Consider the following 13,416-nt stretch of genomic DNA (forward strand, 5'->3'; position numbering starts at 1 on the left):
CTCATCCAGTCTCCAGCCATCCCCTCGTGGAGACCTGGAAGAGGCAAGTGGATTTGATGGTGCAGCTGTGACTCAGAGCCTCCAGCAGCATGGAGAAGCCAGCCCTTTCTTCCTTCAGTAGACCCTGAAATGCAGGTGCAGACATAGCCACGACTTTTCAATGTGCTTCTCTTACTACATGGGTCAAGAATCTTTGCCAGACTGGTTCCTTTGAGAAATCAGAGCCTCAAAGCATACAGCACACTCACTCAAATCCTAAAAACAACCAGCTCCTTGGTGGGCCCTGCTAGCCTCCTGGCTTCACTAGGTAGAGGGCCCTCAAGGGCACTCCTTGTGGAGGGCACCCAGCCTTCTGCTCCTTCCGCCTCATCTAGATGAGGATGGTGGAGGGCCTGGATCCGCACCTTGGGCCTGTACAGCTGTCCTCCCACCTGCTCTTCTGATCCTGCCTTGCATTCTTGTCCTACTCATCCTTGCCTGGACCCCTCTCACATCCGTTCTTTTTTGCTTATCCCAAGATGGATTAGAGTCTATGGCCCCTCTCCCATCGGGGCTGTCCCCAGAGAGCCAAGCCTCATATCCACATAGAATTCCTGCAGAGCTGCCCTTCTCATCCCCATCTCTCAACTCCCTAGAGTCCTGTAGCCTTCGTCTGCCTCTCCAAGACCTGCCTGTGTGGTTCTCTTTCCTACCTCCTGTTGCGGCAGCCAGCACTGTGATGGCTGAGTGTTGGCGGGCGTCATGTGAAGGGAACTCCAATTGTGGGGTCAGAAAACTTAGTTTGAGACCCACTCTGCTTCATAAGCCCTATAAGAACTTGGGAGGAAATGGGCAACTTTCATTCTCAGTTTGGAAAATCTGTAAAGTGGGGAAAGCAGTAGTGTATAAATTGGAGTTTTTAGGCAAGGAATGGAAGGAATGATAATCCACGTGAAAGAATTCCTTTTTGATAGTGAGATGCCGTACAGTCTCTCTAGCTATGCTGCTGACTTTATGTATCATAAATGTCTCCAGTTACATTTCATCCTCCACCATGCTGCAGACAAAGTTGGATGGAACATTGGTTGACCACCCCTGGAACTGGATACTCTTTAATTAGAATTTTATTTATTTTTCCCCTAATTATAATTTTATTTGTCTTTCCTCAATATTGTATTATCAGTGTTATATAGGTACCTTCAACATGTTATGAACCCCATGATACATTGAAAGTATTATTGTTTTAAACAGCAAACAGTCTTTTAAAGCGTATGAAATGAAAATGTTGGAATTTTGAAATTTTACCATTTATACCATATCAAAGTATCAAATTCCTTGGAATAAACCTAACAGAAGATATACAAGCCCTCTCTGCAGAAAGTGGAGGAAGTATTGGAAGAAATTACAGAGACCTAAATTAGTGGAGTGAGACACCATGTTTGAGTTATGAGTCAATATTGCGACGATGTCAGGTCACTGCTGCAATTTGGTCTTCAGATTCAGTGCAATGCCAATCAAAACCTCAAATGTGTAGAAGTGTATGTGTATGTGTGTGATTTTAAAATCTTAGCCAAGGCACCTGAAAAAGAACACGGCTCACCAAAGAAGATGGTATGAGTGAGTGCTCAGTAGCGTGCAACTCTTTACCACTCCACGGCCTATAACCCACGAGGCTCCTCTGTCCATGGGATTTTTTCCAGGCAAGGATACTGGAGTGGGTTGCCATTTCCTCCTCCAGGGTAGAACAGGATACACTTGCCTAGGCCCCCTCCATCTTGTATTTTACTCCAAACCAAAGACGGAGGCAGCTCAGGCAAGGGGATTTGATCATGCCTGGCACAGATCCCCATTTTCCCATAAATCTCAAGGAGGACGGAAGGCCCTAGAACTCAACAGAAAAGTCCCAGGAAAAGTCCGAGCCTCTGCTTCCCTAGCAGGTCAGGGCTGAATTAACCTACAGCCGTTTGAAGGATACCTCAGAAGGTAGAATCTCAACAGAAGGCTTAAAAGTGTGAAGATGAAGGAGGAATGAGGCCCCGCGATCGCTGTTGTGGTACTCCCCACCTCTTCCTAGAGCTCTAGGGTGACCCACTGTTGTCTCCATTCGTGTTTCGACATGGAAGCCGAGCTCCTGGGGTGTGGGGGTCAGTGATCCCCGGAATCATGTCCCGTTGCCCTTCCTGAAGCCCCTGTGTGCTGGCAGCTCTCGCCAGGGGCCTGTCCAGCTGTGCACACTCCAGCCAGCCCCTCCACCTCCAGAGTGGGTGAGATGTTTGTCTAACATTCTTTCTTCATTCAAGCTGGGACTGGTGTGATGTTTCACAAGTAAAAACCAAACAGGGAGCCAATTATGATTCTTCCACCTCAAGCAGATGGATGTTTTTGCTACAGGAGACCTGGATGTTAAGGAGAGGCAGAGAGGGCTGGTGAGAGGGCTGCCTGGGGCCATTCCACCACCCCTTGGAAGTACTTGCCATCTGACTCCAAAGAGGACCCTCTGGCCCCTCTACTTTCTTGAACAGAGCCAGCCTCTCCCTGGGTGGTTTACCTGGCACCTGACAGAGTCTTCCTATAAGTATTTACGTTGTAGAAGGGTCTTTTCACCCAAAGGAATAAGGAAAAGCCAGTGGGAGGTTTTTAATGGTAGCACTTGTCATTCCAGACCCCTGATGGTTTGATTTTCATCATTATGTCAGACCTGGGACAAGGGTGAAGGGGGAGCAGGGATTGGGGAATCGATGAGTGAAGGAACCTAGGGGAGAGGTCTGGAATCTTCCACGTCCTTCTAGCTGCTGGGACAGTGGATCTCAGGAATTAAAGGAGCGTCAGGGACTGCAGTGGAGAAGGCAATGGCACCCCGCTCCAGTACTCTTGCCTGGAAAATCCCATGGACAGAGGAGCCTGGTGGGCTGCAGTCCACGGGGTCACAACTGAGCAACTTCACTTTCACTTTTCAGTTTCATGCATTGGAGAAGGAAATGGCAACCCACCCCAGTGTTCTTGCCTGGAGAATCCCAGGGGCGGTGGAGCCTAGTGGGCTGCCGTCTATGGGGTCACACAGAGTCGGACACAACTGAAGCAACTTAGCAGCAGCAGCAGGGACTGCAGAGGCTACCATGTACTTTCTGCTCCTTTTCTGCCTCCTTCCTTCTCTCAATGGCATGACCAGGGTTGATTCAGCAGGGAAACAACAGCTCCTCCCCTCCCCTGACTGCACCCAGGGGAGATTTTCCCTGCAGGACTGTGGCTCTATACCTGGTTTCCTACCACTGTTGGGCCACAGCAGTCTCTGCGAGCTACTTTTTCTCTGGGCTCTGGATTTCTTGTGAAGGAAGGAATGATGGCTCTGCAAGGGCCCAACAGGAAGCATAGCCATCAGGCATTGGTCTGACTGGAGTACAGGGAGCCACTCCTTGTCTGGGGTGAATTCTGAAATTCATCATGCATGAGCTTGCCGTAATAAGATTATTAACAGTTTGCATGGATATTGAACAGGTGATTCTAATGCCCATTGAGGGAGGCTAGCATGGATGACCTCTAATAGCTCTGTGAGCCCCGAGATTCTGTGAGCCTGAGATCGCTAATATTATTGCTAATATGCTGTAACTTATAATGCTGTTTTCAATGATGCATAGCATTAATAATAATGACCGTTATCACTCTGCCTTTCCCAACCCGATGTGTGATCTATATAACTAAATGGTAGCTCCTCAGGCGTACTTACCAGAGATGATACTTACCACTGTTACTTTATAAGAGAGAAAACTCGGGCCAAAAAACAGACTCTGAAACCAGCTCCTCGTGCTGGAGGCCCCTCCTCCTCCAGGAGCAGGTGCTCCTGCCTCAGGCCATTCAGGACCCTCCAGTTCTTCGCAGCTGTCCATCTGCCCTCTTCCAGGCCTCCTCCCAGCCACCTCAGAAGCTCCTGGGATTGCCACAGTTGTCATCCTTCTGACCCTGTTTGTCCGGTACAGGATTCTAGTCCTGCCTGGGTCCCTTTGACCCAAAGCTGGTCATGTCACCATGCTGGTCCCTTTGGAACTTAAAATCTAGTGAATTCTTCCAGTCAGAGGTGCCATGTGGGCTTGAGGCCAATCCATCCACCCATACGTCTCCTCCTGGGTAGTAGATCTATAGGTCATCTTTAAAGGAGTGAAAATAGGCCATCTCTGCAAAACCAGAGATCTGGAAAGCAGCTTAAGCCCTGCCGCTTGAGGAAGCGCGTAAGGCCCTCCGGTGCATGCCCAGTGTCCTTCACTTCTATTTTGCTTTCTCTCCATACTAGGGAGTGCTCGGCATGCAGTAGGTCAGCAAATGCTTGCCGAAAACACCTAGTGCTGATTGCCCAACTCTCTCACTTTCTCTTCTGGATCATTTTCTCAAATTCAAGGTTCACATACCAAGATTCAGGCTCTGACCTAAAACACAGCAAGCTCTGTATCTCTAACGGTCTCTGCAGTTCTGTAGGTAACTTCAGTGTGAATCAGTTTATGGAATGTCTACCCAGCTCTGCCACTCACTAGCTGTGTGACCTTGGGCAAGTTATTTAACCCTTCTCTACCTTAGCTTCCCCAGTGGGGATGATAATAGTAACCCACTTGATTGGATTGTTTTGATGATAAATTGAGATAATCTATAGGAAGCTCTTAGAACAGTGCACGGCACATAGGAAACTCAATGAATATCAGCTATTATCAATGTAATCTTGCAGTTCAACATCAGCTTGGAAAATACCAAGCTTGTGTCAACCTATGAAGGGATGAGAACTTTCCCATAATTAGTCAGGGTAGTTAAGGCAACCAGCCAATCCCTGGTAGACAGGCAGAATATTATCCTTGAGAGATTCCCCCAAGGAATGTGTGGAAAGGGTATGAGAGGAAACCCAGGAGGGTAACATTCAAGACTACTGGATATAACTGAAGGCTTAATTCTCTTCTTCTGGGCAATATTCCTTCTCAAATGGTGAACAAGATACTTGCTTGTTACCAGGACATGCCAAGTCAGAGATGGAGAGGACAGGTGTGGGGCTCTGAGGTTTCGTCTCATGAGAAAGTGGGATTGGTCACAGAAAGGTCAGCTGATAGATGTAACCATGGTTTTGGGAACCAAGGACACCTCAGATGCAGCACTGGGGATTCAAAGGAAAGACATTCACCCTGGCAAGACATATAAATGCTGGATTTATATCGCTGCTGGATGTGCCAGAAAGCACCAATGAACACACGTTACCGAGGAGGTGACAAAAGAGGGGGTGTGCTCATCATCACCAACCAGAGGGGCAGCCTGGACGGAGGGGCCCAGGGCTGCGGGAGGCTGGTCAGTAGGCTGACTGGCTGTGGACCAGCTGGGCTCGGGGGTCCCATGGAGATGGGTGAAATTCCAGATTCACCCTCTCATCAACAGGAAACCAAGTAACTGCAGGCTGCACTGACATCCCAGGAAGGGCCTGGATAGTGAGATCTTCCTCAGCGCAGCCCCAGAGAGACTCCAGCACTCAGTGGTGGAGAGAATGCTGGCTGTGATTCACCAGGAGTACGCTCAACTGTTGGCTAAACGGATGAGAAGATCCTTATCCCAACAAAGCAGGACAATAACCAGACTAGAGTCTGCAATCTGGTTCTCTTTCCCCAGAGTCAGTGAGCAGAAGAAAGACGCCAAACATTGTCCCAAATAAGATCATGGGACAAGACCGCTGCACTTCTCCGAAGACGCTGAATGGCCCTTCTGGGGATCACAAGGTAGCTGGAGAGGGAAAGGTCAGCTTCCCTCTTTGGTCTGTTGGGAAACGTTATCAATTTCCCTCTGCTAGAGGCTGCAGGGAAGGGAAACCTATGAGCCTTGTAAACATTCACTGCTGTGAGCTGGGGAACCTGAAATAAGAAAATGAAAGCTGAGAATCTAAGCTCTTTGGTTGAAAGGCTGAAAACACAAACAGATATTTTTAGACTGAGAAGAGGGTAGTGTTCCTTTGAGATGTTTGCAGAGCAACCCGTGGAGGGGTCTGATTTTATTATTCAAAGGTAGAAACCTCAGCTGTTGGCCTGTGAGAAGACTTCTTTTCACAGCAAACTTTTCCTCTGCCAACTGCATCACACGGGTCTGGGGATCTGAGCGTGATGTGCAAAACTGTGTGCTCAGATTTTGCCTGCCCCTTGCCAGCAGTCTTTTCTTTCGGATGCATGCATGCTTAGTCGCTCAGTCATGTACGACTCTTGGCAACCCCATGGACTATAGCCCACCAGGCTCCTCTGCCCATGGAATTCTCCAGACAAGCATACTTGACTGGGTAGCTGTTCCCTTCCCAAGGGATTTTCCCTACCCAGGAATCGAACCTGGGTCTCCTGCATTGCAGGCAAATTCTTTACCGTCTGAGCCACCAGGGAAGCCCTTTCTTTTGGATAAGTGTGTCTATTTCACCAGCAGCAGTTTGCAGAAATCCCCATGGCTGCAAAAACAAAGGAAGCCCCACCCAGTTTACTGAAGCCCTGAGACCTTTACTGCAAACACACTGAGAACAGACAACAGAAGACACAGCAGTACTCAGCCTGTACTTACGAAAAATTGATACCCACAGACTCTGGGAGAAAAGCTACTACCCATGTGGGAAGGCGGACATCTGAGACAGTGATCTTCCTCTTACCTGGTTAGAAGTGATATCACTTAAAAAAAAAAGCAAGTCTAAGTTCTTTTGGAATTTTTTAGTGCTGTAATCATGGCAAAATGAAAAAAATCTCCTTTGAGGAGAATCTTTGGACTGTATCAATTTGTGGACTGAACTTGGGGAGAGAGGGTTGAAGTCTTGCCAGAAAGATGAATAATTCAGCCAGGCTCAGAGTGTAGCAGCTACCTCTCTTCTGCAAGAGATCAGAGAGCTAAAGCCTTCTGTCGATCAGGAAAGAGGATCTGGTAGGCAAACACCTCTTCAGTTAGAGGTTTTTGGATTAGGAAGAGACAGGAAGATGGTTTGGTCTTTGGAGTGAGCTATTGTGGGGGTTTCTGTCTTTAGGGGACAAAGTTACAGGCTTTCAGGGCAGAGAGGACCAGACAAGGCTGGAGGTGGAAAACTATTAAACGAGGGACCTCTAGAGGTCACCAGGCCAGGAGGAGGAATGGTAAGGTCTGGGCAGGACCATCTGAAGCCTGGGTGGATTTTCCTGGCCAGAGTAGGAATGTATACAAGCCAAAAAAAGCCAAAAAGACTAACGTGGGGTCAGAAGAAGCCACTTAACCAAGAGGACCTGAGTCAACATTCTGAGAATTTTAGTCCTTGAGGCCAAACCAAGGGCTTTCTGATCAGACTATAAATTTGACTACTTCAGCCAGGACAAAATAACTGTCTGAAACAAATGAGTTGAAGGGAGGGAGGAGGGGTGGGGGAGGCAGTGTGATGTCGCGGGAAGAGCTAAGGGTTTGCAGCCAGGCTTACCGTGTGACCTTGTGCAAGTTACTTGGCCTTGCTGAGCCTCGGCCCTTCATCTGAAACACTGGCATAGTTTACCTTGAGAGGCTGCCGTGAGGGTTCAGTGATCCGTGCAGCTGCAGCAGCAGCACGGGACCTAGAACGGTGGGAGCTCAGGAACTGTTAGCCTCCTTCCCCTTCCAGAAGCTGTGCTTGCACGTCAGTGGCCGTACGTGTAGAGCTGACTGTACGAGCTCCGTGCGGTTCTCAAGCACGTTAAAGCCACTTAGTCTGAACTGAGAGGTGCCGTGTGACACACGTGTCAGATTCCCAACACTATTGCACAAAAAAAGGGTGCAATATCTTACTAATAACTCTGTAGTGATTATATGTTGAAATGAAAATATTTTTGATATATTGGGTTAAATAAACTATATATCAGCTTCACCTGGTTCCCTATACTTGATTTAACGGGCTTCTAGAAAATTTAAGATTGCAGTGCAGCACAGACTTTATACCTCTTAGACAGTGCGGACCTAGGCACTAGAGGAAGACAGGGGTGGGGAGCTGTGTTCCAGAAGCTTGTTTGTTTCTCTACCGCGGTCTGTGCTTTGGTTTGCTGTCTTGCGCGCACGCGTGCCCGGTCACTTTAGTCGTGTCAGACTCTTTGTGGCCCTGTGGACTGTAGCCCGCCAGGCTCCTCTGTCCATGGGGATTCTCCTGCCAAGAATACTAGAGTGGGTTGCCATGCCCTCTTCCAGCAGATCTTCCCAACCCAGGGATCCGCACCTGAGTCTCTTGTGTCTCCTGCATTGACCGGCGGGTTCTTTACCCCTAGCCCCTCCTTGTTGTCCTGCTTCGCCAGTAAAAGACCCTTTTGAAAAAAAATGCCATCTTGGGCTCACCCAAAGTGGGTGGAAGGTACTCTGGCTCCCCTAGTGGCTACGTGTGGTAGTGGCCACTGTCCAGGAAAAAGAATGCAGGGCGGAGGGTGAGAGGACAGAACCATAAGGTGGTAGGCAGCCTGGACAGACGGAGCTATCCCTTCTTAGCCTGGAGCTTCATTCCAGACCCTCTACTGACCTGTACTCCAAGAGGGCGGGCCCATTCTCTCTTAGTTCGGAAGGCTCCCGTCTTATATGTGAACTTGGCAGGAAGCAGGCTCTCACCAGGCAGAACCAAACACAGCTGTGAGAGAAAGATGCCATCTCAAGGCCACCTTCAGAAAACCACAGTTTCCAGAGAAATAAACAGCAGACTTCACAGACACAGGAATGTTCTTTTTTTTTTTTTTTTTTTTTTTGTCTCTCCGAAGAAGTGTGGTTAGTTGTTTTAAAACTGTACATTTTACTGTACACTATTTTTTTTTTTTTTTTTAGCAAAGGAGAAGGTTGGCATTTGTAGTCTGCCCACAGGGATGTCGCTTTCCAAACCTGACAAACACAAGTGCTAGCACATATCATGTCACGACAGAGCTTGGAGCCGCTGACGAGGACAGTTGGTTCCCCTCGCTTCCCAAGCCTACCACTTTTCCTCGAGGCGTCTGAACCCAAAGGCAAAAAGAGAGTGGCATTTGGGGTCATCTCCTCAATGGCTACATTTAGAAAAGGCTGAGTGAGAAAGTGCAGAGGGAAAAAGGAGAGGAGGCAAGTGGGGCAGAGAAAGAGGGAGGGTGAGGGAGATTTTCTTTCACGTCACCGAGGCTGGAGGTCTCCCATGGCTGCGGAAAGCTTCTGCTCCAGCACTGGGGCTGGAAGTGAGCTTGTGGTCTCAGGGAGAGCCCGGCCCGGTCTGTGGATGACCTGGTCTGGACCAGAAAGGGACTCGGGGGAGGCAGAGAGGCACCAGCAGAAAAGGAATGAAGACAGGAGAGAGGAGGGAAGGTGAGGAGAGAGAGGAGGCGGGCAGGCAAGGAGGAAGGCATGGGGTCTGGAGGCTCCTGGGCGGGAGCCAGAAGGCAGTCCTGCATAGACGGTTCCCCGCCCTCTGCCTGTGTGTTCTGGGCGGGGCTGGGGGGCCACCAGCTCAGCTCCAGGGCTGAGCCCATCGGAACGTTTCAGCCCCAGATGGACTCACCTGTATGCTTTGTAGGCTGTGTGGTCGGCAAGTGGCAGAAGGAGGGAGAATGAGAGACGGAGGCCAGAGCTCTGTGGTGGAGGTTTGGGAGAAGGAGGAATGAGGTGGGGAGAGGTAGTGTGTTGACAGTGAGGTGAGACCTGGGACAGGCAGGGACCAAGAGAGACAGAGGTGCGGGGGAAGGCCCTCCAGATGCTTCCGGATGCCTTCCCCCACACCGGCCACACGTCCTCGGCCTCCTCTCGCCGGAGTCTGTGCGTGCGGGGTTCAGTCCCCAGATGGACAGGAGCCCGTGTGCCCCTCCTTGTCCTGTTGTTTCCAGACACATCTGCCTCCTGACTGGCATCGTGGAAGGCAGCCCCCGTGTCCCTGTGTCCCACCCTGAGCCACCTTCTTCAAGAACAAACAAAGGACAGGCTCTAGACACAGAAATGCCCTAGCCACGGTGAACACTTGGTAACGGACTTCAGACACCACCCCCAAGAGGCACGTGGCCTTAGGCCCTGCCCTGACTTGGTCACTAACTCACTATGTGACCTTGGGCAGGTCTCTTGGACTCTGGAGGAAAGGAGAGAGAAGGTTAAGGGTGAAATGATCGCAAACACCTCTTCGAGCTTCAAAATCCTACAACTCATTTAGTCATGAAGAGTCCTTAGTCCTTTGAACTGGAAGGGAGTTGGAGATTTGGTACGCTCTCAGTATTTTATGAATTAGAAGCCTGAGGTTCCACAGAGAAAGGGTCTTGCCTGAAACCCAGACTCGCAGCTTTGGACTCTGTGTCCAGTGCTCCTTCTGCTCCTTTGGATCCACTCCCCTGAAGAGAAAACCTCTTGGCAAGCCCCTCCCAACCATGATCCGCCCCACATCCCAGCTTCCCTTAAAAGAAGCAAAAATCCCAAAGCACCTCCATAAGTTAACATACCTTATACCCATGGGTCTCATAAAACCCTTCTCCCTCTCCCTCATGCAGAGTCCTGGAAATTACCCTTCTGGTTTAAGCTGATGTGCTAGGTGTGGGGCGTCGTGTTTGAGAAGCAAAGGAAGTTGGGCCAGTGATGAGGGGTTCACGCAACCTCCCCGACTGTGGGGACTTGGGAGTAATGAGGGGGTCTAGGCGGAGGACTTCAATCTTCCCCCAATCAAACGTGCCACCCAAATCGTTCCCTGCTTTGCTCAGCTGGCAGCGATTGCCCACCACCTGCTGGGACCTGCTTTTGTGTGTGGCATAAATTCTCCATTATCTGTGTCACTGAAGAGGAGGAGTCTGGGACATGGAAGAAATAAATTAAGAAACAAAAACAACACTGGAACCATCCGCAATCCAAAGCCGCTTGCTTATAGGCTACATTTGTGATTAGAAGGGCAGGAGCCCTGCCTTTCCAAACACTCAGGGCTCAGTCTGACATGTGAGCGATCGAGTCCGCTTTCCCTGAGCACACCCCGACGGGTGGTGGGGGACGGGCCTGGGAAGGTGTGTGTGGGTGGCGTAGTGGGGTGGGGGGAGGCCGTTGACAGGGAGACAAAATGGTCCCTGGATGTAAACATCACCATGGAAACTCCACAAAGACTTGTGGGTAAAGATGCTCCCCCTTCTCCTACCCTGGCAGGGTGGGAGGGAGGAGGCCCACCCCCCAGGCCTACACCGTGCTCTCCATCACCCACTCAGAGCTGCCAAAAGTTCCTCGGGCCCCCACCAGGCCACTCTCCTCAAAGGGCAAGAGCATGCCGTTTACAGAGAGGCTGCGCTTTGTCCAGATGTTCGAGACCCTCCGTGGGGGGCTGTAGCCACTGGGGGCGACCCCGCCCGCAGCCGCGGCTGCAAAGTCCCCCATGTCGAAGGAGTGGCTGCGTTTGGCCTTGCCCTCCAGGGGCAAGGGGAGCAGGCTCCTGGCCCTGGCCGCGGGCGGCCCCAGCAGTGGCTCTCGGTCTGAGGGGTGGCCCTTGGCCGACGTCCCAGACCCCCTCCCGCCTGGAGTCCTGGAGTCCAGCAGCTCCTCCTTTCTCTGACTTTTGAGGTCCAAGGAGGCGAAGGCCCCCATGAGGCGGTCAAGGTTGGGCTTGGGGCGGGGGGCGGGGGGCGGGAGCCTCCAGGGGCCCCGTCCCAGCCCCTCCCCAATGCCCAGGGAGCTGGAGGAAGAGGAGTCGCTGCCTCGGGCCAAGCTGGCACTGAAGTCCATGAGCTCGTTGCGCACCACCACCTTGGGCGGTCCGGGCACGGGGGCCCCACTGGGCACACTGCCCAGAGCAGGCGGCTGGGCCCCGTTGGTCTGAGAGTGCACGTTAGTGACGGCAGCTGTGGGCTTCCCCGCGCCCTCCTGGTTGCAGACCCTGTAGCGCACCATGAGGATGACGATGAAGACCAGCAGCGTGGCCACGATGATGCCGCCGATGACCAGGATCATGGTGCCGCCCAGGATCTGGCTGTGCATGGACTGGCACTGCGGGTAGTCGGCCTTGGTGAAGAACTGGGCGCAGCCCACGATGTTGGTGGCCGTGAGCGTGGTGGCCGTGTCGTCCCACATGGCCAGCACGCACAGGTCGTAGCCAGTCCCGGACACAAGGTTGTTGACCACAAAGGCCTTGTTGGAGGCTGGGATCATCCTGGGAGGTGGAGGGGATAGGTCCAGAGCGGGAGGGATGGTGAGGAACAGTAGGGTGATGAGGGGACAGGGGCAGAAGCAGAAGAGAGAGGGTGACAGAGAGGAGCCATGGAGAGGGAGAGAGCCACAGGCGCAGAGAACGAGGCAAGGAGGAGAGGTGATAGGTGGAGAGGCAGGAAAAGGCAGAGAGGGCGAGACAGAGAGGAGGGGGCCCCAGGCAAGAGAACAGAGGTGGGGGGAAGAGAGAGGAAGATTCCGGACCAGGGGGTGGATGTGTCAGAGCCAGGCACACAGAGAAAGAGTCGTCGGCAGCCGGGCGTGGAAAGCACCCCGGAAGGTGTGTAAATAAATCGATGATGAGTGTGACCAAGAAGAGAATGGAACAGCAGGTAGTTGACCGTGGAAAGCGGTTAGAGTTGGAGGTTCGGAGACCAGAGGGGAGAGATTCAAGGGAGAGCAGAGAGAGGAGGCGTGGGGGAGGGGCGGGGGGGAGGCAGAGAGATTAAAGATGTGAAGCAGCAGCAGTTAAAGAAAAGGGACTCCCCGCCTCCCCGCTTCTGCCTGGAGCGCTTCCAACAGCCCCTCAGTCTCTGGGCCGTGGGGGTGAGGTCAGGTCAGCCGTGGCCGCCCAGCCCGAGGGCTGCCTCCACCCGCTGTCTGTCCTGGGAGATTCCCCAGCAATGACTGAGCCCCGTTCCGAGCTGAGCTTAGTCCCAGACAAGGTCCTATCCTCAGGGGCCAAGGCCATTCTCCTCTCCAGATGGCTTTCTCACGTCTCAGGAGGGACAACTTCACTGCTGCAGACTGGTTGGGGTGGGTGGGGGTCTAGGCAGAAGGAAACTGGAGGTGCGAAGAGGGGTGTTGCTTGGAGGGGAAGGGCAGGGTGCAACGTTGAAGACTGGGAAGAACTCTGCTTCCCAGAGGGAAGGGAGCGGTCCTCCATCACTGCCATAGCAGGCCAGGGGCATCCAAAGACACCCCGGGTAGTATCACTGGTTGGGGAGGCCTCGACGGCTCCCTCCACCTTAAGGTAGGGTCAGAGAGGGCAGCAATTTCCCCACACTTGGGCCAGACCACCCTAGCCTCGGCCCTTCCAGCATGCCTTCTGGTGGGAGTTCCTAGAAACGACGCCTGTCTCATCCCACACACACTCTTGCAGAAATACTCACCTTGGCCGAAAGGAGCCACGTTTCCCTGCAGCCTCCCCCACCGCCCCCCAGCCCCCCCAACTCCCAAAGAGCCCAGTGTGCTTCTGTCCCCTGCTACTCCAGTGCCATCTGTGCCCGTCAACGGCTCACACCCAGGGCCTGGCAGCGTAATTGAGACCTCAAACATGAAATACTGGAGCCTGAAGACTTCCAC

At 52.1% G+C, this 13,416-nt stretch overlaps 1 protein-coding gene across 2 annotated transcripts in view; it reads right to left on the reverse strand.

The window, feature by feature from the left end:
- Window positions 1-1,081: 1,081 nt before the first annotated feature.
- Window positions 1,082-13,416, reverse strand: part of LRFN2 (leucine rich repeat and fibronectin type III domain containing 2) — a 208,455-nt gene continuing 196,120 nt past the window's right edge. For both annotated transcript variants that reach the window (XM_060403600.1, XM_027958915.3), the window contains exon 3: window positions 1,082-12,055. In XM_060403600.1, coding sequence (XP_060259583.1) covers window positions 11,092-12,055 — 964 coding nt within the window. In that variant the 3' untranslated portion in view covers window positions 1,082-11,091. The remainder of the gene's footprint in view (window positions 12,056-13,416) is intronic.

Source organism: Ovis aries, chromosome 20 (genome assembly GCF_016772045.2).
Source record: "Ovis aries strain OAR_USU_Benz2616 breed Rambouillet chromosome 20, ARS-UI_Ramb_v3.0, whole genome shotgun sequence".
Classification (NCBI taxonomy): domain Eukaryota; kingdom Metazoa; phylum Chordata; class Mammalia; order Artiodactyla; family Bovidae; genus Ovis; species Ovis aries.